The following is a 25,171-nucleotide window of genomic DNA, read 5'->3' on the forward strand; positions in this document are numbered from 1 at the left end:
ACGAGCTCACAGGTCAGAGGGCCAGCCGAGGACGGAGGTGGGACACATGAACTGTTTCATCAGCACCGTCACCTTCTCCGTGTCTCCGAACAAATTGCTGCAAAGCACAACACACAACAATGTGTCCGCCCCCAAGCGGCTCAGAGCAACTTTTGTCTGTTTCCTTCCGGCCTGCGATGATGGAGAGATTTGCTGTGGACTTACACAGGAACTACTTGCACACAAGCACCACGGTGGCGCACGCGTTGCCGTGTGTTTCCAGAAGTTTAAAAAGTGGACCGGCCGAAGACACGAGCATATGAAGGATCGCCGCACAACGCTGGTTTTTACTAACGCTAGCAGTGACTGGGAGCTGGAGTCTATGCTCTTTAATCACTGCCACACTCTCAGACTTCCACAGTGCCCACAAGAGGCCACAAAAATTCGCCAGACACATGTTTTTTATTATAGCAACATGGTGGTTAATGCTTTGGAGCACACCATAGAGACTTTTGTGTGTGTGAGTGTTTGTTTTGACAGTTCAGTCTTGCTGTGTTGTTTGGATACAAAAAACATATGGTTGATGCAATAACCCCTTATGTATGTTGGTTTGATACATATATATATAATGTGTGTATATATATATATATATATATATATATATATATATATATATATATATATATATATATATATATATATATGTGTGTATCTATCTATTTATCTATATATATATATATGTGTGTGTGTATAAATAAATACACATACATATATACATATGTATGTATACATATTTATACATAGATATGTGTACATATGTATGTATAAATGTATACACTTACATACATATACTGTATATACACATACAGATGTACAGTACGTATATATATACACACATACATACATGTATAGATAAGTGTTTACTGTATATATACACATACATATATGTATATATGTGTGTATATGTACATATATGTGTATTTATATATACACACACACTTACATATGTGTATATATACATATATGAATATGTGTATATACAGTGGGGCCAAAAAGTATTTAGTCAGCCACCGATTGTGCAAGTTCTCCCACTTAAAATGATGACGAAGGTCTGTAATTTTCATCATAGGTACACTTCAACTGTGAGAGACAGAATGTGAAAAAAAATCCAGGAATTCACATTGTAGGAATTTTAAATAATTTATTTGTAAATTATGGTGGAAAATAAGTATTTGGTCAACCATTCAAAGCTTTCACTGATGGAAGGAGGTTTTGGCTGAAAATCTCACGATACATGGCCCCATTCATTCTTTCCTTAACACGGATCAATTGTCCTGTCCCCTTAGCAGAAAAACAGCCCCAAAGCATGATGTTTCCACCCCCATGCTTCACAGTAGGTATGGTGTTCTTGGGATGCAAATCAGTATTCTTCTTCCTGCAAACACGACGAGTTGAGTTTATACCAAAAAGTTCTATTTTGGTTTCATGTGACCACATGACATTCAACCAATCCTCTGCTATATCATCCATGTATCCATTTTGGTATAAACTCAACTCGTCGTGTTTGGAGGAAGAAAAATACTGAGTTGCATCCCAAGAACACCATACCTACTGTGAAGCATGGGGGTGGAAACATCATGCTTTGGGGCTGTTTTTCTGCTAAGGGGACAGGATGATTGATCTGTGTTAAGGAAAGAATGAATGGGCCATATATCGTGAGATTTTGAGCCAAAACCTCTTTCCATCAGTGAGAGCTTTGAATGGTTGACCAAATACTTATTTTCCACCATAATTTACAAATAAATTCTTTAAAATTCCTTGATTTTTTTTTTTCACATTCTGTCTCTCACAGTGGAAGTGTACCTATGATGAAAATTACAGACCTCTGTCATCATTTTAAGTGGGAGAATTTGCACAATCGGTGGCTGACTAAATGCTTTTTTGTCCCACTGTATGTGTGTGTGTATATATATATATATGTATATATATATATATATATATGTATATACATACACACTGTATTGTCAGTAATTATAGTATTTATCACTTAATTGAATATTTAAATGAATGGCTTCCCCCCCTCATTATAATCCCAGATTAACACTTTCACTTCCAACTAAGTGAATAAAAAAGACCTTTTCTATCCACAGTTGCTATGACGACTCGTAGAGTCAGCACTTTTTTCTATAACGGTCTTAACTCGGAATCAACATATTCAAGCTAGGTCGAACCGGTTCCCATTTGGGTAGAAATGGAGCGCGACTCACCTCCGGCTGACGCCCTGCATGCGGCGCAGGAAGGCGCAGATGGACATGTGTTTGGCTTTGGAGCGCAGGAACTCGGCGTACCTGTTGGAGAACTCGATGTCGCCCAGCTGCCTCCTGCTCTGCCTGAAACGCCGATCACTTCCATGAGTGACCCTTGACCCGCGAGAAGTGACCTCCCCGTGAGTGTTTGTGAGGTCACCTGATGGCGAGCTCCGGCGGGGCGTCGTCCGCAGACTCGTCACACGGTGCCTTCAGGCGTCTCCTCCCAGTCGGGAAACTCTCCAGCGCGCCTTCGTCTTCATCCCTAAAGGGCCGGCAACATTTTCACTCGCACTACTCTGTCCTGTGAAGACCTTTTGGTCATGTGACTTTACCCGACAGGAAGTGACGTGCCCAGGTAGAGGAGGACCGACAGCACCAACAACAAGCGAGGCACTGAAGACAACATGACCGCCATGACCTGAACACATGAAATGTAAAATGAAGTTAGCATCCTTCAAGGGGTTACAAAGTCAGTTTTAGCTCTTAAAATATATAACATTTAGCTAAAATGCTAGCACAAAACATACACATTTTTGTACATTAGCATGCTAACAAACAACTAGCATACTTGTAGAGTGGCGCCAAGTAATGAAATCCATGATTGTTAGGTTAAAAAGTACAGAATTCGCTAAAATGCGAGCATATAACATTAGCATGTTTACATTGGCATGCTAGCAAACAACTAGCATACTTGTAGAATGGCGCCAAGTAATACAATCTATGCTTTTTAGGTTAAAAAGTACAGAATTTGCTAATATGCAAGCATAAAACATTAGCATGTTTGCATTACCATGCTATCAACAACTAGCATTCTTCTAAAATGGCGCCAAGTAATACAATACATGATTGTCAGGTTAAAAAGTACAGAATTTGCTAAAATGCAAGCATAAAACATTAGCATGTTTATAAAGCATGCTAACAAACAACTAGCATACTTCTATAATGGCGCCAAGTAATAAAATCCATGATTTTTAGGTTAAAAAGTAAAGAATTTGCAAAAACTCGAGCATAAAACATTAGCATGTTGACATTAGCATGCTAACAAACAACTAGCATTCTCATAGAATGGTGGCAAGTAATAAAATCCATGCTTGTTAGGTTAAAAAGTACAGAATTTGCAAAACGCGAGCATAAAACATTAGCATGTTGACATTAGCATGCTAACAAACAACTAGCATACTCATAGAATGGTGGCAAGTAATACAATCCATGAATGTTAGGTTAAAAAGTACAGAATTTGCTAAACGCGAGCATAAAACATTAGCATGTTGACATTAGCATGCTAACAAACAACTAGCATACTCGTAGAAGGGTGGCAAGTAATAAAATCCATGAATGTTAGGTTAAAAAGTACAGAATTTGCTAAACGCAAGCATAAACATTAGCATGTTTACATTAGCATGCTAACAAACAACTAGCATACTCAGAATGGTGGTAAGTAATAAAATCCATGATTATTAGGTTAAAACGTACATAATTTGCTAAACGCGAACATAAAAAATTAGCATGTTTACATTAGCATGCTAACAAACAACTAGCATACTTCTTGAATGGCGCCAAGTAATAAAATCCATTATTGGCAGGTTAAAAAGTACAGAGTTTGCTAAAATGCGAGCATAAAACATTAGCATGTTTACATCAGCATGCTAACAAACAACTAACATACTTCTAGAATGGCGCCAAGTAATAAAATCCATGCTTGTTAGGTTAAAAAGTACAGAATTTTCTAAACGAGAGCATAAAACATTACCATGTTGACATTGGCATGCTAACAAACAACTATCATACTTGTAGAATGGTGGCAAGTAATAAAATCCATGATTGGTAAGTTAACAAGTACAGAATTTGCTAAACACGAGCATAAAACATTAGCATGTTTACATTAGCATGCTAACAAAGAACTACAATACTTGTAGAATGGCGCCAAGTAATAAAATCTATCATCGTTAAGTTAAAAAGTACAAAATTTGCTCAAATGCGAGCATAAAACTTTAGCATGCTAACAAACAACTAGCATACTTGTAGAATGGCGCCAAGTAATGAAATCCATGATTTTTAGGTTAAAAAGTACGGAATTTGCTAAAATGCAAGCATAAGACATTAGGATGCTAACAAACAGCTAGCGCTCTTCTAAAATGGTCACCAAGTAATAAAATCTATGATTGTTATGTTAAAAAGTAAGGAATTTAAATAAAAAGTTAGCATATGTTTTAACCTAATCATCATGGAAATGTTAGAAAGTTGAAAAGCTAAATCATGAATATGTATGAATCTAGAAATGCAAAATGCTGGTGTCCTTAGAAGAGTTAGCAGACTTAAAAACATTGCAAAGCAACATAATCTATGAATTTTAGCTCTACATATATAACATTAGCACGGGAACAGCTAGCATACTTCAAAGATGGCATCAAGAAACGAAATCCATACTTTTTTGGTAAAAACTTACAAAACTAGCTAAAATGTGAGCGCAAAGTGATAGCATAGTGACATTAGCATGCTAACAGAGGAACAGCTAGCGTACATCTAAGATAGCACCGAGTATAAAGATCCATGATCATTCGGTTAAAAAGTACATTTACTAAAATGCTAGCATGCTAACATTAGCATACATTTCAACCCAATAAATGTGGAAATGTTTGAGAGCTGAAAAGTGGAAGCATGAATATGAACGGATGAATGAAATGTAAAGCGGTGGGACACTTCAAAAAGCTACAGTAACTAAAATTATTAGACGATGTGACATCGTCTACTGATTTTAGCTCTAAATAAACATTAGCTCGGCGCCAAAAATCGTTGATTTGGTTAAAAAACTACAAAATTAGCAAAAAATGCTAGTGTAAAACATTAGCATGCTAACATTTGCATATGTTTTAAGTGACCTAATAATCGTTAAGTTTGTTCCTTGGCGCCATTTTAGAAGTAGGTTATTTGTTTTACCCTGTCAGTGGTCTACTGTTTTCATGCTGACACTTAAGGACTGTACAAGAAGTATGTGGGTTATTGTCTTCAGCCACTAGAGGGAGACATTTTTCCTTGTTTAACCAGTTTATCAGTAACAATACACAGTTTTAATGCAGATAAAAACTGTATATGACCTCCATGTAGCATGTACCTGGTAGTAGTTTGTACGTAGTCATAGATTGTATACATCATACTTGCTATGAGGTTGCAATAATAAAATCAGCTCAGTCCAGAAAAAAAACAGTCGTGGAGGAGAGAAGTAAAAACTGACCTGCTGAAGTTCTTCTGCTCTTCTCGGTTCTTGACTGGAGAGACCTGCAGCGTCCGGACTGGATTACCACCGCCTGTGAGCTTTGCTCAGACCTCCGGGGCGTCCGTTCTTGTAGCGTTCAGGTTATCGACCTGGTCCCGGTCCGTTTTACGGCCTCTGAGTCACATTTCCCAGTGGCGCCATCGACCGGTTCTAGGAAACGTCGGTCCAACGACTGCTTGTTGACATCCTTAATGAGCGCTAATTAGCTTCCTGCTGTTTGCTCAAAATGAAATCATCAATGCAGCGTATTGATCCACAAACATGCCCTCGCGGGGAATAATTCTGGTTCTGTTTGCTCGAACGTAATCGGGCTGATAAAGCGACGTGACGCGTGCACACAGAGTCCACACGCGGTTCTTCTAAAAAACGTCTGTGTTGGCGACAAGATGAAGTCAAATACATGCTGAGAGGAGTTGACAGGTTTTTATTCTGACGTGAGGCAAGAGGCTACAGCAGAGTTGGGGGTCCACTTGTCCACAGTACAGGTCTACAGGGATGGGGGTCCAGCATTTGTTGAGTTGCATAACATGCTCGTGGTTCGCTGACATGTGAAAGAACACCTAATCTAGCAAAATGGATGTAATCAAAGCTAAATACGTCTCCGAACAAAAGAGGTGGACTTCGTTTTGGTGTTTGGACCAGAACTTGGGAACATCTTCAGGAAAACTCATGGTGACATGGATGCTACGGGTCTAAGGTACTCTGAGGAGCTACACAAACATCAGCGCTACATATAGATGACCGCACACCGTTACGACAGAGAACGGCGTCTCACCTGTCGGGTTTTGTTCGGACTTTGCTCGGCCCGACCTCATTTGCATATCGAAGAGACTGAAGTGCTCTCAGGCCGACTTGAAAGCTACGAGCGGGTCTTGGCGCCGGGTCACCTGGCACCTTGAGGAATGCGTGACCCTAAGAGTAAGGAGCATCGCCGCTCTTTTAAAAACGTAACAGACCAACTTAAATAGAGGTTTTAGTAGTGACTTGTGCAGTTGAAGTCAGGACTATGCCGACCCTCCAAAGTGACACGCTACAAAAGTGACCTTTTTGACTGACAGCAGTGACCATCAAAGATACAAACAGAAATGAAGAATCAAATCAGAGACGGGCTTAATTAACAAAACCAAAGAGATTGCTGGGATTCATGAGGATCACAAGAGACTAGGAGCAGAGTCTAAGTCATCTAGATCAGGTCTGGACCAGTCCAAGACAAAAACCAGCTTTGACTTGAACATTTTGACTGGTATAAAAACCCAAAGGAAACAACATTAACTCTGCAATCAGACCTTGTTGTTTGACTGGAATCTGCATCAGACCAGGACTAAACACTCAATGAGACTCAAGACTTCCAACTCTTGGGACTGGACTTTTAGGAGTCAACGTTACTTAACTGTTATCAGGGCTGGGTCAGTTCCTCATCTAGATATTTGTGTATTTCTAACTGTACAGAACCAACCAGACCCGTTCAAAGTAAGACAAAGGGACAAGGTTTCACCAGTCCCAGACATTGTGCAAAGAGACTGATAGGATTCATGAGGATCACAAGAGACTAGGAGCAGAGTCTAAGTCATCTAGATCAGGTCTAGACCAGTCCAAGACAAAAACCAGCTTTGACTTGAACATTTGGACTGGAATAAAATCCCAACGGAAACAACATAAACTCTGAAATTAGACCTTGTTGTTGTTTGACTGGAATCTGCCTCACACCAGGACTAAACACTTGATAAGACTCAAGACTTCAAACTCTTGGGACTGGACTTTTAGGAGTCAATGTTACTTAGCCGCTATCAGGGCAGGGTCAGTTCCTCATCTAGATATGTGTGTATTTCTAACTATACAGAACCAACCAAACCCGTTCAAAGTAAGACAAAGCGACAAGGTTTCACCAGTCCCAGACGTTCTGCAAAGAGACTGATAGGATTCATGAGGTTCACAAGAGACTAGGAGCAGAGTCTAAGTCATCTAAATCAGGTCTAGACCAGTTCAAGACAAAAACCAGCTTTGACTTGAACATTTGAACTGGAATAAAAACCTAACAGAAACAACATAAACTCTGCAATTAGACCTTGTTGTTGTTCGACTAGAATCTGCCTCAGACCAGGACTAAACACTTGCTAAGACTCAAGACTTCAAACTCTTGGGACTGGACTTTTAGGAGTCAACGTTACTTAGCTGCTTTCAGGGCTAGTTCAGTTCCTCATCTAGATATTTGTGTATTTCTAACTATACAGAACCAACCAGACCCGTTCAAAGTAAGACAAAGGGACGAGGTGTCACCAGTCCCAGACATTCTGCAAAGAGACTGATAGGATTCATGAGGATCATAAGAGACTTGGAGCAGAATCTAAGTCATCTAGATCAGGTCTAAACCAGTCCAAGACAAAAACCAGCTTTGACTTGAACATTTGGACTGGAATAAAAACCCAACGTAAACAACAGACTCTGCAATCAGATTTTGCTCAAGCCGGACTTCTTGTTTGACTGGAATCTGCCTTAGACCAGGACTAAACACTTGATGAGACTCAAGACTTCAAACTCTAGGGACTGGACTTTTAGAAATCAGCGTTACTTAGCTGCTTTCAGGGCTGGTTCAGTTCCTCATCTAGATATTTGTGTATTTCTAACTAAACAGAACCGACCAGACCCGTTCAATGTAAGACAAAGGGACGAGGTGTCGCCAGTCCCAGACGTTCTGAGGTCTACATGGACGAGGCGGGAGTGAGGTCGTCAAACATAGCTGGTTCCTCGATGCCTCGGGCAAACAGCTTGATGAGCTGGCAGTGCACTCTGAAAAAGAACAAAAAGATGTGTTCAAACAGAACTGGACCAAGGCAAAGAGGGAGGCCGTACCTGACATCGATGGCCGTGTGGGTCAGGATCTCGCCATCGCAGTTCCAGTTGCTGAAGGCGGGTGAGCAGCCACAAGCCGGATGGTCCCGGCAGATCTGGCTGAAAATTTGGTGTTTGTTGTTCCCCAGTAAGTCCAGCTCCAGGTCTGAGTCGCTCTGGCAGTGGCGCGGCGTAAATCGGAACCGGCGGACCCGGTGCACCTCCACAAAGGAGAGGTCAAACTGCAGGATGTCACAGACATTGGAGACGTTTGCCGTAAACTATGAACCACAAGTCAACCAAGTTTCCTGACCTGATCGTCTTTGCTGGTGTGTCTCAGGAGGTGTCTGAGGAAGTTAAAGCGGGAACACTTTCGGACCAGGATGAGGTCAGTGGTGCCGTCGGCAAGGTGTGCAGCAGGTGAGAGGCCTTTAGGGCTGCGAGGACAAGCACAGCTCATGCTGGCGGCGTTTATTGCCAGGAACTTGCCTCGGATGGTCCGCCAGCCGCTGTCGCTTTCTGCATCGGAATCAGAGATTTGGCGTCACATGGTTATTAACACAAGCTTCTTGTGCTCGATCATGGACTCATTCCCAAACAACAACATGTCAATGTGACTTAAATCATCATCCATGTTTGTTGTGTTTGACTAGAATAGGTTTTTGGATTTGTTGGACTCACCACTCTCCGACAGCTGATCCGTCTCGTACATCTCAGCTCTCTCTGACAAAAGCTTCCTGTTGTCTCGACAGACCGAACAGCTGTGCATTGAAATGAAAACATTTTTATTCTTTCACAGCTCCGTTTTTCAAACCACTAACCCCAAACCTAATCCTAGTCCTAACTTGACTGCTCTCCCAGATCTAACCCTAACCCAACCTGAGTCAAAATCTCTACCCCAGCCCTAACCACTAATCTAATTCTAGGCCTAAACTAACCCAAACCATGACCTTAAACCGACCATACCCCACAACTCTACTCGTAAGCCTAAACCCAACCCGATCACCATTCCCCGACCCTAACCCGTCCTAGTCTAACCCTAACTATGATCCTGGTTCTAATCAAAGCCTAGCCCAACAACTCCAACATTAGCTCTCTCTTAAGCGTTAAACCTGACCTAATCCTAAAGCCAACCCACACCCAATCTCTAGCAGTTGTAGCTCACCCTGATCGACACCTGGAGGCGTCCCTTGGCTCTCCCATGATGCCACTGGCTGGCAGGTACGACACGGTCCCCTCGTAGTAATGATGAGTCAGGAACATCTTCAGACCTGCGGGCCATCAAACCGTCAACTGTCAGATATCTTATTCTGCAAGAGCCACTTTTCTTGGCACCTGTTTTTGTGTATTTGGGATTTGGGATCCCCATAAATCCATAAACTTTGAATTCAAACCATGAATTTATATGGTTCCAAATGACGCCTGCACAGACATCTCCATACACAGAAGAGGTTTACTAGAAGATGCCTGCAGCGATCCGCCGTTTTTATTTTTCATAGCGAGATTGTAGTCCTAACAAAAACACGTCCACAGTGTGACCCGTAAGCACAATGGTGCATAATTGTTTGTATCAACCGGGTCAGGTCGGTACGCAAACTTCCAGCCTCATCTGAAGAAGTAAGAAGTGCCTTCTTAAATTTTGTGTCTAGTGACAATTTACCTACTCGCCGTACCAGACCTGAGGCCCAGAGAGAACTGCGGCCAGACAGGAAGCACGGAGCCTGGCCAAATAAACCTGCATCAATCTAATCAGAAATACACGGAAGGATTTTCCCAAAACGGCAGCCGGTCTGTTCTGACACGTTTGCTGCTGGATGAGACTCTAGGCAGAGGTGGACAGTCGTGTGCCTGGAGATTCTTTCCGTTGAAGGCATCAATTTGAGACTGTGATAACAGGACATCTGCTGATTGGATTGAGTGTTGTTCTGGTCTGACAACGAATTCGGAAGACGAAGGCACCCATTCAAGGTTAATCCCGAGAGCTGTGGGCACACCGAGTTTTGCGCTTTATGAATTGAATCATAGATTGGATAACTCTGCAAGGCGAAATCATGATCCATTTGAGAGCCAGAACGGACAAAAAGAGCAGACAAACCTGTGGGATCTGTTTGCTTGCTCTAACCAAAACAATCCTCATCTACATTTCGGCTCCTTCTGCATTGACCTTGGCAGGGTCATGCAGTCAACACCCCAGTGAGACCACCCAACGAAAAATGCTCTTGAAATCCCTTCTCCCTTCTTCAGAAACACCTGGGACAATGACTCGCTTCCGTGATGCCAAACGGAGCGACTTCTGGACCTTTGACCGGTGCACCCAGAACGGCCCACACTGCCTCCCATTCTATCAAGTCTATTGGCTTCTAGTCAAATTTGCGCACACAGTTTTAGGATTTCTGTCCAGTCTGTCCGTGCGCTGCATGGCGGGGTCCCTTGTGGTCTTCAAGCCACAGTCTGCTAAAGATTCCAAAAACCTGGCATTCCAGGCTGTAGTCCCGAGACTCAGGGATGACTTGCATCAGTTCCTCCGTGAGCTTGACTGTGTTGAGTCTTTTAAACATTTGAAGACTTTGCCTTTCAGAGAAGACTTAACTTAATATACCTTTTTTTATTACCCACATTTTAAAAATCCTGGTAATGATATTTAGGGACCGATGTCCTAAGGACAGAAGACCCTATTGAATTTCTAAGGTTTTATTAATATTAATATTCTTTATTATTATACCGCCGCCTCTTTGAGCTGTAATTTGACCCCCTTAACATGCTTCGAAACTCACCAAATTTGACACACACATCAGGACTGGCAAAAAAAAGCGAGCTAATTAAAAAAAAAAAAAACTCCAAAACTCAAAATTGCGCTCTAGCGCCCCTTAGGAAGAAAACACAGACACAACTGTCTGTAACTTCCAGTAGGAATGTCGTAGAAACATGAAACAAAAACTACTACGTAGGTCTCAGTTAGACCTATATTTCATCCACAGAGATCCCCCGGCTAAAATCAACAGAAAGTTTGCTTTCCCACTTTAATACAAAAGTTGGCTAAAAAAATTCGCACAGAAGAGAGATTGAACCCTTCTGATTAGAAGTTAAAAACAGACTTTTAATTACTACCCCGGTTTGGATTTTATGAGCCCGCAAAGAACCATGTTGTCACAAAATGGCGGCTTTTTGCTCCAACAAAACTGTTGGACTGTCATACACACATGAAACAAACACCTCAATATAGGTCTCACTGAGACATATATTTCATACACTGACCGCCCCCAACTAAAATCAACAGAATGTTTGCTATTCCCACTTCAATACAACAACTGCATTACATTCACCATGTATTAGAGCATGAGTGTCAAACTCTGGCCCGCGGGCCAAATTTGGCTCACCGTGTAAATTAATTTGGCCCTTGAGGCAATATCAAATTAACATTAGTGCTTGCCCGTCGGTATTATAACACCGCATTCACCGCTAATACTCATACTTGCCAACACTCCCGATTTTCCCGGGAGACTCCCTAAGTTCAGTGCCCCTCTCGAGTATCTCCTGAGGAAACCATTCTCCCAAATTTCAACCGATTTCCACCCGGACAACAATATTGGGGGCGTGCCTTAAAGGCCCTGCCTTAAAGCGTTCTCTACAACCTGTCGTCACGTCCGCTTAACTCCATACAAACAGCGTGCCGGCCTAATCACAAAATATGCGGCTTTTAAACACACACGAGTGAATGAAAGGCATACTTGGTCAACAACCATACAGGTCACACTAAGGGTGGCCGTATAAACAACTTAACACTGTTACAAATATGCGTCACACTGTGGACCCACACCACACAAGAATGACAAACACATTTCGGGAGAACATCCGCCCCGTAACACAACATAAACAAAATACCCAGAACTCCTTGTAGCATTTACTCTTTCGGGACGCTGCAATATACACCCTCCGCTACCACGACTATTAAGATTTTGCACTGTTAAGTTATATAAGTGTTGCCTTTTCCATATTTAGTGTCAAAGCTAATCAGCTAAGCAAACTGAGCCATAATTAACGTTTTATTTGTGCACTTTCTCTTGCTACTTCAAGACTTGAATGCTTGATTCATTCATTATTGTTATTTTATTTTCAAATTTATTTTTAACCTGTAAAAAAAGTTTATTTTAATAATTACCTGAGAAGGCTGCAAATAGAAAAGAGGCATTCAATTTTTATTTAAATTTTATTTGATACGCCATTGAAATTTTTTAAATTATTATTATTATTTGAAACTCGAGTTTGCATGTCACTATAAAGTTATATAAGGCTTGCTTGTTCAATATTCAATGCAAAACCTTTTTGGGTCCCTATTAAAAGGTTAATTTGTTCAACCTTGGCCCGCCGCTTTGTTCACTTTTAAATGTTGGCCCACTCAAAATGGCGGCACCAAGGCGTCCTTATAAAATGCCCAAGCCACTTTACAACTGTTATTTCTATGAGCCTGATGTATAACACGTGTATACAACTTTTTCTCTGTGTAATAATCCATCCATCCGTCTTCTACCGCTTATCTGGGCTTTGGTCGCGGGGGCCGCAGCCAAAGCGGTCCCGTCCATCGCTGCTTGCAGCTTTAATTAATTTTATTGTTTTAATTCAACGCTTTGTGATTATTATCTGCGAAAAGCACTTTAAAAAACACGCACCCGTGGACTACTACTGCACAGATATGCAGACATTCACCACACGGCCCAGTACGATGGACCACGGAGCAGCACTTGGAGACTTGGGACACCGCCTGCTTGACGTGAACGAGCAAAACCGAGGGCTGAGACAAGGAGTAAGGGGGAGGAGTCGGGATTCGGCCCGAGTCTCGCCGATGTGCGCACCTGCCAGGTCGTATCTCGCCGGGCCCATCCATCGCTTCCTCTCGCTGTCTGTCAGCACATCTCCGTAGAAACCGTATCCGAGCAGAGAGACGGAGTAGCGGAGGAAGGCGTTGTTGTGGTGGACCGAACACACGTCCATCGGCTGCGAGTCACCTGAGCGTGGGGAAAATCCAACTTTGGTCTTAGTTTCTGTACTTGGTTCGAGTTCGACTTGTACAAAGTCATGTGACTGACCCACGATAATGTGTAGCGCAGATGTCACCGGGTCGTTGGTGCCGACCGTCGCGAAGCAGATGCAGTCTGTGGAGCCTGAAGCACACAAGCGGGGACCATCAGAAGGTAGGTGGCAATAATGCATTTTCTGCACCACCGCTCCATCTGCTGGATGCGATGGCTCACTGCACCACATGGCCCGAATATGTAAACACTAAGTGACTTTCAACCAAAACAAGTATCTTCTTCAATCAAAAACCATAAATATATTATAAAAACTTAGACTCGACAAATTGATGTGAAGTTGATCTAAAGATTTAAGCGTTGAATGTAAAGGAAAAACAATTTATGACTTTTTTTTAACACTTTTATACGTGACCCTTTTGGATCCCCAATAATTGAAGTGTTTTTTTTTCTTTTCAAATGTTGCTAGAAAAAATAATAATGAATCAAAATCAATGTTGTTATGAATTATTGAGCCATTTAAGACTCCAATTATTACAACATGTTTTGGGGAAAATACTGCATATTTTGTATGTTTGCTATAAAAAGTTTTCTTTGACAAAAAGTGCATTAAAAAACAAACAAACAAAAATAGTAAGGATTTATAATCTTACAAATAATCTTTTAAGATAATTTGTTGAAAGTAAAAAAATTACCATGACTTAATTTTAACACTTTTAAGAGTGGGACCCTTTTGGATCCCCAATAATTGTAATGTTTTCTTTTTTATTGCTCGAAAAAATAATAATGAATGTTGTTATGAATTATTGACTTATTTAAGGCTCCAATTATGGCACATCAAATATTACACTTTGAAACACATTTTTGGGAAAAATATTGCATATTTTGTATTTTTGCCATAAATAGTTTTCAATGACAGAAAAAGGGCATGAAAAACATAAAAAAAATCTAAAATTTTAACCTGAAAAAAAAAATCTAAAATTGATCAGACATTTAAGCTTTGAAAAAAAACCTGACATATTTTTAACATTTTGATGAAATTTTTTGTGGGAATTTTAAAAAAAAACTGTCATTGCTCAAAAATACTAATGAATGACAGAAAAGGGCATGAAAAACATGAAAAAATGTAAAATTTTAACCTGAAAAAAAAAATCTGAAATTGATCAGACATTTAAACTTTGAAAAAAAAAACTGACATATTTTTAACATTTTGATGAGGTTTTTTGTGGGAATTAAAAAACAAAAATGTCATTGCTCAAAAATACTAATGAATTAAATGAATAACATCAATTAATGTTGTTATTAATTATTGACATACTTAAGGCTACAATTATTTCACATTTACACTTTCAAATACCTTTTTGGGAAAAATATTGCATATCTTGTATTTTTGCCATAAAAAGTATTCAATGACAGAAAAGGGCATGAAAAACATTAAAAAATATATAAAATCTTAACCTCAAAAAACTAATTTGAAATTGATCAGACATAAAGCGTTGAAAAAAAACCTGACCTATTTTGAACATTTTGATGAGAATTTTTGTGGGAATTAAAAAAAAAACTGTCATTGCTCTAAAATAATAATGAATTAAAATCAATGTTATGAATTATTGACATACTTAAGGCTACAATTACTTCACATTTACACTTTCAAATACCTTTTTGGGAAAAATATTGCATATTTTGTATTTTTGTCATAAAAAGTTTTCAATGACAGAAAAGGGCATGAAAAAAATAAAAAAAAAATAAATTAAAATTAAAAAAAATATATATCTGAAATTGATCAGACTTTAAAGCATTGAAAAAAAAACTAACATATTTTTAACATTTTGATGAGAATTTTTGTGGGAATTTAAAAAAACTGTCATTGCTCAAAAATAATGAATTAAAATCAATGTTATGAATTATTGACATATTTAAGGCTACAATTACTTCACATTTACACTTTCAAATACCTTTTTGGGAAAACTATTGAATATCTTGTATTTTTGCCATAAAAAGCTTTCAATGACAGAAAAGGACATGAAAAACTTCAAAAAAATATAACATCTTAACCTAAAAAAACTAATTTGTAATAGATCAGACATTTAAGCGTTGAAAGAAAACCTGACATATTTTTAACATTTTTATGAGAAATTTTGTGGGAATTAAAAAAAAACCTGTCATTTCTCATGAACAATAATGAATTAAAATCAACGTTATCAATTATTGACATACTTAATTAAGGCTCTAATTACTTCACATCAAATATTACACTTTGAAATATTTTTAGGGCAAATATTGCATATTTGGGGTTTTTGCCATAAAAAACAAGGTTTTCACTGACAAAAATAGCATAAACAAAACAAAATCGAAGAAATAACAAAATGTATCATCTTACAAAAAGTCTCCCAAAAATGTGTTTTGAAAGTAATAAATATGTTTATATGTGGGACCTTTTTGGATCCCTAAGAATTTTAGTGTTGTTTTTTTTAAGCTGTCATTGCTCACAAATAATAATGAATCAAAATCAATGTTTCAATACTTCACATCAAATATTACACTTTGAAATAAGTTTTGGGGAAAATATTGCTTCCTTTTGGATTCCCGAGAATGCTGGCTGTCCTAAGTGGAAAAAGTTAGGACACCCTTTGTCTAAAGCAAGCCGCCATTTCCTGACCTGCAGGGATGATTCCGATTCGCAGCGAGCAGCCAACCAGCGTCTGGTCGGGACGGTCGACGTCAACGCCGCCGTCTTTCTGCGTGCGCCAGATCAAGCCGTGGACGACCTCACTGAACATGCCGTCGCCGCCGACGCACACCACGCTGAGTGAGGGAAAACATTAGCGCCCGACGCCGCCGCTGTGTCACGTGGGCGCCGACTCACCCGTCAAACTTCTGGAGCTCCGCCTCTTTCCTCAGGTGGTCTCTGGCGTGGTTGGCGTACTCGGTCACTGTGGCGACAGAGGCTACATGAGGACGAGGGGAGGTGAATGGGGGGGGGAAGGCGACGTACCGATGACTTGCGCGCTGATGTCGGCGAGGGCGAACAAGGGCGCCACCTTCTGCTGGTAGACGCGCTTGGCCTGACGCTTGCCGCCGTACGGGTTGATGTAGACCAGCAGCTGCTTGGGTCTGCTGGCTGTCGGCGACGTTACATGACCACAAGTAAGTGTGTGTGTGTGTGTGTGTGTGTGTGTGTGTGTGTGTTGTCGTACCGATGGCTGCCAGCTGCTCTCTGATCACGCCCACCCAGCGATGACACAGCGCCACCTCTGGACACGTGAAGGTGACTTCAGCGCACCGCCAGCGGTGCTGCCGACCCCTCTCCACGTACAACACTGCAACACAACACTTCAGATGTTCAAACATCTATTAAAAATGATCAAAACAATGCAACTTTATTTAGCTTGGCTTCTTATCATTTGGAGTGCATGAGAAACTGCAAATCACATAACAGCAGGCTTGTCCGAACTTCAAAAGCACTGCTGGATATAGATTGATTTCAAAGAACTACTGTTACGTGTGAACGATGCGGCGCCAAAGTACAAGTGAAATGCTAACAGTTAGCATGCCGGGACTGGTGGCATTGAGCAAAAAAAATAAATAAATATGAGCTGTGGAGCAAAAGAAAAGCTAACATGCTAACGGTACTATGCTAACATGCTTAGTCTAAGCATTAGTAGAATATCAAAAATATTTGGACAAGGTGGGCGGATCAATTCCACACACAGGTGAGTCATGAATAAGTTCACAACTACACGAGCTACACCAAGTATTTTCTAGCACAACCCATTGAGAGAAGTTTATATATACGTATACATACATACATACATACATACATACATACATACATACATACATATATATATATATATATATATATATATATATATATATATATATATATATGTCTTGATTGGATTATCCGGAGAATAGTGCTCGATACCGTGGTAGAGCGCAATATGTAGGTGTGGGAAAAAAAATCACAAGACTACTTCATCTCTACAGATCTGTTTCATGAGGGGTTCCCTCAATCATCAGGAGATTTTAATGGAAGCATTCACATACAATGGTTTATATAGAGCACAGAGTGGGTGGGTACAGGCAGGCGTAGGGTGTGGTGATTGGCTCATGTGTTACCTAGGAGGTGTTTCCGTCTATGGCGGCATGTTGAAATGATTTCACTGCGCTTGTTGAGAGATGATAGATCTGGATGATATATAATAAACAGTTTCTCTTTTAAGCATAGGTTGCATCTTTTATTACCACTGTTGTAAGGTGTGCTGGATGCAAGAATTTGCCATGTTATTGAATATTCAACATTATTGTCTTTGAGGTTCCAAATGTGTTTGCTGAGTTCTGTAGAATTCTGCAAAGTCTGGTTTCTAAAGGAGGCGTTGTGATTATTCCATCTTGTTTTGAACGCTCCTTCGGTTAATCCTACGTACGTGTCGGATGTGTTAATGTCCTTGCGTATTACCTTTGCTTGGTAAACGACTGATGTCTGTAAGCACCTTCCGTTGAGAGGGCAATCAGGTTTCTTGCGGCAGTTACATTCATTATTGGTTTCAGAGTCGTTTAGTCTGGGGGTAGGCAGTCCTTTTGCAATTGCTTTGTTGTGGTTTGAAATGATTTGTTGCATGTTATTCATACAGCTGTAGCTCAATTTAATGTTGTTCTTGTTGAATATTTTTCTTAGGGTGTTGCCTTTGGGGAAGTGTTTGTCGATCAGAGTGAGGAACTTGTGGCCGATGTTGGTTGAGACGTCTTTGCTGAATGGCGGATTGTACCAGATGATGTTGTTTCGTTTTCTGCTCTTTTTTGGTTGGTTTCCTGGGGTGGGTTCATAGGTGAGGGTGAAGTTGTATCCGCTTTCATCAAGTGCTTTCTGGTACGGGGGGGTTGCTTGGTCGAATTCAGCTTTGCTGGATGACAGCATCGATAGTCTTTTATTAATTCCGGTAGGTATTCTTTTCGTGGTGGTGGGTGGGTGGTTGCTGTCGTGGTGCACGTATTGGAGTGTTGTGTTGGGTTTCGTGAATGGTTGGTAGCTGTTATTTCTCAGGTTGAAAGTGACGTCGAGGAAGTTGACGGTTTGCTTGTTGGCTTCAATCGTGATCCGTAGGCCGTTTTCTTTGAAGATTTGGCATATGCGCTTCTTGGTGTTCTCGCTGCTCCTTGGCGAGGCGCGGCACACTGCCAGTCCATCATCACGGTAAATACCAAGGTTCAGGTTGAGGCTAGCAAGCTGGGAGAGGAGGAAACTCCCAACGAGTTCGCACGTTTCTGCGCCGTCAAAACTCCCCATAGTAACGTCAAATGTTGAATTGTTCTTTTTTGCCATGGTGTACTGTTGTGGATGAGTATGGAGTTCTTTGCGTGGATGATGATGTTTCTTTCGTTGCTTGTGATTGAGTCGTAGTCCGAGGCGAAGTTTAGTGCTTGGGTCAGTAGGTCTTGCGTGATGGAAGGGTAAAATTCTTTGATGTCGAAGGAGATAAAGTTGTGTTGTTGTTTGTCTTGGATGTTGTTTGATTACGCCTGCTTGTACCCACCCACTCTGTATTCTATATAAACCATTGTATGTGAATGCTTCCATTAAAATCTCCTGATGATTGAGGGAACCCCTCATGAAACAGATCTGTAGAGATGAAGTAGTCTTGTGATTTTTTCCCACACCTACATATATATATATATATATATATATATATATATATATATATATATATATAGGTAAATGTTTTTATACATATTTTCATGTTTACACGTTTATATATATTTTTTCATGTTTTTTATTTTTTCAAGTTTTTATATATGTTCATGTGTACAGATGTTTTATATGTATTTTCATGTTTTAATATAGATTTTCATATTTACACGTTTACATATATTTTCATGTTTAAGTTAAGATAAAGTTAAGTTGAGTACCAATGATTGTCAAACATGTTTGTATATATATATATATTTTTTTTTTTTTCTTTTCATGTTTTATATATATTTTAATGTTTACACGTTTATATATATTGTCATGTTTACACGTTTTTATATATATTTTCATGTTTTTATACATATTTTCATTTTTTTGTATATATTTTCATGTTCACGCATTTTCATGTTTTTATATATTGATTTTTATATTTCCAGATGTCTCATATATATTTCCATGTTTTGATATATATTTTTATGTTTTTATATACATTTTGTTGTTTTTATATATATTTTCATGTAAACGCATGTTTCATGTTTTTAGAGCTCTTTTCATGTTTTATATAGATTTTCAAATTTTCAGATGTTTTATATATATATATTTTCATATTTGAGTATATATTTTAATGTTTTTAAATATATTTTCATGTTTACACATTTTTATATATTTTTTCATGTTTTTATATATTTTCATGTTTACGCGTTTTATTTATTTTCAAAATTATTTTCATGTTTACAGATCTTTATATATAAATGTTAGTGTTTACTGATGTTTAATATATATTTTTGTATTCGCAGATGTTTTATATATTTTCATATCTAGAGATGTTTATATATATATATTTTCACGTTTTAATACATATTTTCATGTTTACAGATGTTTTAAATATTTTCATATTTTCACGTTTTATATATATCTTAATGTTTACAGATGTTTTATATATATTATCACATGTTTTATATATATCTTAATGTTTACATGTTTTTATATATATTTTCATGTTTAGAGATGTGGTCCTATCTTTACATGTTTGTAGATATATTTTCATGTTTACAGATGTTTTGTATATATTTTCATATTTTCACATGTTTTATATATATCTCCATGTTTACACATTTTTACATATATTTTTATGTTTACAGATGTTTTATAAATATTTTCATATGTTTTATATATATCTTCATGTTTCCCCTTTTTATATATATTTTCATGTTTAGAGATGTGATCGTATCTTTACATGTTTACACGTTTGTAGATATATTTTCATGTTGACGGATGTTTTATATATAATCTCAAGTTTATATATATATATATATATATATATATATATATATATATATATATATATATGGGGCATATATATAGGGGGCAAGTAGTAGAAAATAGAGGGGATGGATGTATATAAATGATGGATGTATACATATATATATATATATATATATACACATATATGTATACATATATGTATATATAAATATATATATATGTATATATAACTTTAAATATATATATATAGGGGGCAAGTGGTAGAAAATAGAGGGGATATATATATATATATATATATATATATATATATGTATATATAAATATAAATATATATATATATATATTTATATATATATATAAATGCGGATGTTCAAAAGAAGTTTATTTCATGTTGTTACCTGTAAAAGACCGCCTGCAGTCTCGAATCTTCTTCCAGCTGCCATCTTCCTTGCTGCTCTCCAACTCTTCCTCTCGGACGCTGATGATCTCCGACACGCACACACTGCGACACACGCCTGCTCACGCACACACACACACACACACAAGATCATTGAATTTCAAAAGTTTTGCAGATTGTACTTGATGCAAACTTTATTCATGTATTTGGTATATAAATATTTAGAGGGCTGGGCCGGAAAAAGTTTGGACATACTATAAGATATGTTAAAATGGAAAAAAGGAAAATGCAACAATAACACGTTTCTGTGTTCTAAAGGCAAACATGGCTGCTTGTGTTCATTTTACATTGGCCTCCTTAGGAAACACGTCCTAGAACGTCCTGGACTCCACAACCCTGCAGGAGAACCCCAAAGTCTCACAGTGGACTGAAAGGTGAGACTTGCTCACTCCGCGGTCATTAAAGATTCACCAACACTTCCTGCCGGTTGCCATGGTGATGTAAGGTGACACACAGCTGGACTGAGGCCAGTGGAAAAAAAGATGAGAAGCCTGCAGAGTGCACTTGTTTTTCAAGCTCAATCATCTACCGAGCCTTTATTTTGAAAGGCCTCACACACTTCAATGACACATGTCCCAGGAAGAGTACATGTGTCAATGTACAATGATTGACAACACAACACAACTTTGCGTGTTATCTTTAAGTGCAACTTTTACCAACCATTCACAAGTAAAATTATTTTCTTTCTTCAATAAAAAAAAAAGTTAAATAAAAATGTTGTTTTATTTTTTTTTAAAACAATTTTCTTTAAATGAAAATCTATATGCATGTATATAAAACAAATTTCAATCAAAAATTATTTACAAGTAAAATTAAATAGTTTTTTCAATTAAAATGTTTTTGTCACAAGTGGAAAAATTATTTTTTTCAGGTAAAAACGATTCTCAAGTAAAAAAAAACAAAAAAAAACAACAATTTTCTGCAATTAAAAAAAAGTGCAAGTATAACAACTACATTCTTCAATTACAAAAATTATTGCAAGTAAAAATATGTTTTTTCAATAAAAAGAAATTGCAAGTAAAACATCTATTACATTCAACGAGTTGAGTTTATATCAAAATGGATACATGGATGATACAGCAGAGGATTGCGAGAATGTCATGTGGTCAGATGAAATCAAAATAGAACTTTTGGGTATGAACTCAACTCGTCGTGTTTGGAGGAAGAAGAATACTGAGTTGCATCCCAAGAACACCACACCTACTGTGAAGCATGGGGATGGAAACATCATGCTTTGGGGCTGTTTTTTCTGCTAAGGGGACAGGACGATTGATCCGTGTTAAGGAAAGAATGAATGGGGCCATGTATCGTGAGATTTTGAGCCAAAACCTCCTTCCATCAGTGAGAGCTTTGAATGGTTGACCAAATACTTATTTTCCACCATAATTTAGAAAGAAAATTCTTCAAAATTCCTACAACGTGAGTTCCTGGATTTTTTTTTTCACATTCTGTCTCTCACAGTTGAAGTGTACCTATGATGAAAATTACAGACCTCTGTCGTCATTTTAAATGGGAGAATATGCACAATCGGTGGCTGAATATATACTTTTTTGCCCCGCTGTATGTGACATTTCACCCAAAGGCAGGATAAAACACGAACTTTTTTTCCCCCTTTCAGTCTGTTGTCTTGTCCTGAAATAGCTACTTCCAGTTCTGCTGTCGGAGCAAAAGAAAACGTCAGTTGTTTTTTGTGTGTGTTTTTTTCCATGTTCTTCTATTGCTGAATGGTATTTGTTCTGTCAGAAATCCATCCATTTTCTACCGCTTATTCCCTTTGGGGTCGCGGTGGGCGCTGGTGCCTATCTCAACTACAATCGGACGGAAGGCGGAGTACACCTTGGACAAGTCGCCACCTCATCGCAGGGCCAACACAGATAGACAGACAACATTCACACTCAAAATTCTGAAATAAAAATCAGCCGTTTTTTTTAAACCTCGTTATTGGTCTTTGAAACGGAAGAATGCTTTGAGTTTTAATTTTATTTTACAAAATAAAATTCAAATAAAACATCGTTTTTCGTCTTTCCAAACATGAAAGGAAAATGTAACAAAACAAACCACTTCGCCATTAATTAATCACTATAGCAATAATATGAAAAAATATTTTAATTTAATTATATTTTTATCATTTTTTAAATGACTTTTAACGACAAAGAGTCGACGTGTTGATGTCAGGGCCCCACCGGAAGTTGCTAGTTACGTAAGCGGATGTTTATTAAAAAAAAATGTCCTCGTTTTGTTGTCCGCCAATGAAAGAAGAGTCTAATATAAATGTGTCGTTCATGTTATAAAAGAGCAAAATGTCCTTCTTTGTTTGTGTTTGGAGAGACAAATAGAGACAGTTGCGGTCTTACTGGGTCTGAACGGGTGGTACACCGGGCTGGAGGCCTGCCTCTTCCAGGTGAGCACCGACCGACACAGGCTCACTTCGTGGCCGACGTTTCGGACGCGCAGCTCGGACGAGAGCAGCAGCCTCGCCGGCCTCTCCATTTGCTCCGCTCCGTCCTCCGTCGGGCCAGGTTCCGGGGAAGCGTTACCTGCGCTCGGACATTTTTGTCTTCGGAGCCCCGCGACAGAAGTGAGTCTAAGACCACCGACAAGTCCGGAATAGATGGAGCGTCGCCGTGTAGCGGATTTATTTTTTTTTTCTTCCCTGGGACATAGCGGTTACAGACCGGAAGTGGGAGTGGCCTAATGGTGCATTCAAAAGCTGCCGGAAAAAAGACGTTTTAAAAATAGTTTTGGAAATGTAATCCAACTGCCTGTATGTTTATATGTGTGTATGTGTATATATACATATATGTATCTGTTTATATTTATTTTATTTTATTTCTGTTTTCTGGATCGTTTTGCAGAAGCGACCGGAATGAGAATGAGAATCAGCACCTCCAAGTCCGAGTCCATAGTTCTCGCCCGGAAAAGGGTGGACTGCCATCTCCGGGTTGGGGAGGAGACCCTGCCCCAAGTGGAGGAGTTCAAGTACCTAGGAGTCTTGTTCACGAGTGGGGGAAGAGTGGATCGTGAGATCGACAGGCAGATCGGTGCGGCGTCTTCAGTAATGCGGACGTTGTACCGATCCGTTGTGGTGAAGAAGGAGCTGAGCCGGAAGGCAAAGCTCTCAATTTACCGGTCGATCTACGTTCCCATCCTCACCTATGGTCACGAGCTTTGGGTCATGACCGAAAGGATAAGATCACGGGCACAAGCGGCCGAAATGAGTTTCCTCCGCCGTGTGGCGGGGCTCTCCCTTAGAAATAGGGTGAGAAGCTCTGCCATCCGAGAGGAGCTTAAAGTAAAGCTGCTGCTCCTCCACATCGAGAGGAGCCAGATGAGGTGGTTTGGGCATCTGGTCAGGATGCCACCCTAACGCCTCCCTAGGGAGGTGTTTAGGACACGTCCAACCGGTAGGAGGCCACGGGGAAGACCCAGGACACGTTAGGAAGACTACGTCCCCCGGCTGGCCTGGGAACGCCTCGGGATCCCCCGGGAAGAGCTAGACGAAGTGGCTGGGGAGAGGGAAGTCTGGGCTTCCCTGCTTAGGCTGCTGCCCCCACGACCCGACCTCGGATAAGCGGAAGAAGATGGATGGATGGATTATTAACATTGTATTATATATTTTTTGCTTCTTTAATTGATGTATTTGTAGATACTAGTTTGTTTTTGTTTTTCTCTGTTTCTTTTTTTTTGGGGGGGGGTGGTATAGTAATAATAATAATAATGGATTAGATTTACTGCGATGAGGTGGCGACTTGTCCAGGGTGTACCCCGCCTTCCGCCCGATTGTAGCTGAGATAGGCGCCAGCGCCCCCCGCGATCCCAAAAGGGAATAAGCGGTAGAAAATGGATGGATGGATGGATTAGATTTATATCGCGCTTTTCTATTACTAGATACTCAAAGCGTTCACAAAGAAATGGGAACCCGTCATTCATTCACACCTGGTGGTGGTAAGCTACATCTGTAGCCACAGCTGCCCTGGGGTAGACTGACGGAAGCGTGGCTGCCAGTTTGCGCCTACGGCCCCTCCGACCACCACCAATCATTCATTCATCATTCATTCACCAGTGTGAGCGGCACCGGGGGCAAGGGTGAAGTGTCCTGCCCAAGGACACAACGGCAGCGAATTGGATGTCAAAAGGTGGGAAGTAACCCTCAGGTTTCTGGCACGGCCGCTCTACCCACTACGCCATGCCGCCCCAGTTTATATACCCATCATACCGGGGGTATGATGGGTATATAAATAAAATATACTTTTGACATTTAGGGCAGACAACAGCTATATGATGTATGTGAATATGATTTAATGGATATGAATGTCTGATGCTGGATGTCAATAAAAAAAA

At 39.5% G+C, this 25,171-nt stretch overlaps 1 protein-coding gene across 1 annotated transcript; it reads right to left on the bottom strand.

Moving 5' to 3' along the window:
• Nucleotides 1-5,966: 5,966 nt before the first annotated feature.
• Nucleotides 5,967-23,507, bottom strand: LOC133549167 (ceramide kinase-like). Its single transcript, XM_061894335.1, has 13 exons — nucleotides 23,185-23,507; nucleotides 20,772-20,888; nucleotides 16,616-16,738; nucleotides 16,414-16,539; nucleotides 16,285-16,351; nucleotides 16,078-16,223; nucleotides 13,476-13,550; nucleotides 13,242-13,394; nucleotides 9,557-9,662; nucleotides 9,073-9,152; nucleotides 8,705-8,910; nucleotides 8,413-8,633; nucleotides 5,967-8,349 (listed from the first exon to the last, which is right to left on the bottom strand). Exons 1-13 carry the CDS (start codon nucleotides 23,318-23,320, stop codon nucleotides 8,262-8,264), a joined length of 1,644 nt encoding a protein of 547 aa, XP_061750319.1. The 5' UTR covers nucleotides 23,321-23,507; the 3' UTR covers nucleotides 5,967-8,261.
• Nucleotides 23,508-25,171: the final 1,664 nt, after the last annotated feature.

The sequence above is a fragment of the Nerophis ophidion genome, linkage group LG03 (assembly GCF_033978795.1).
Source record: "Nerophis ophidion isolate RoL-2023_Sa linkage group LG03, RoL_Noph_v1.0, whole genome shotgun sequence".
NCBI lineage: Eukaryota > Metazoa > Chordata > Actinopteri > Syngnathiformes > Syngnathidae > Nerophis > Nerophis ophidion.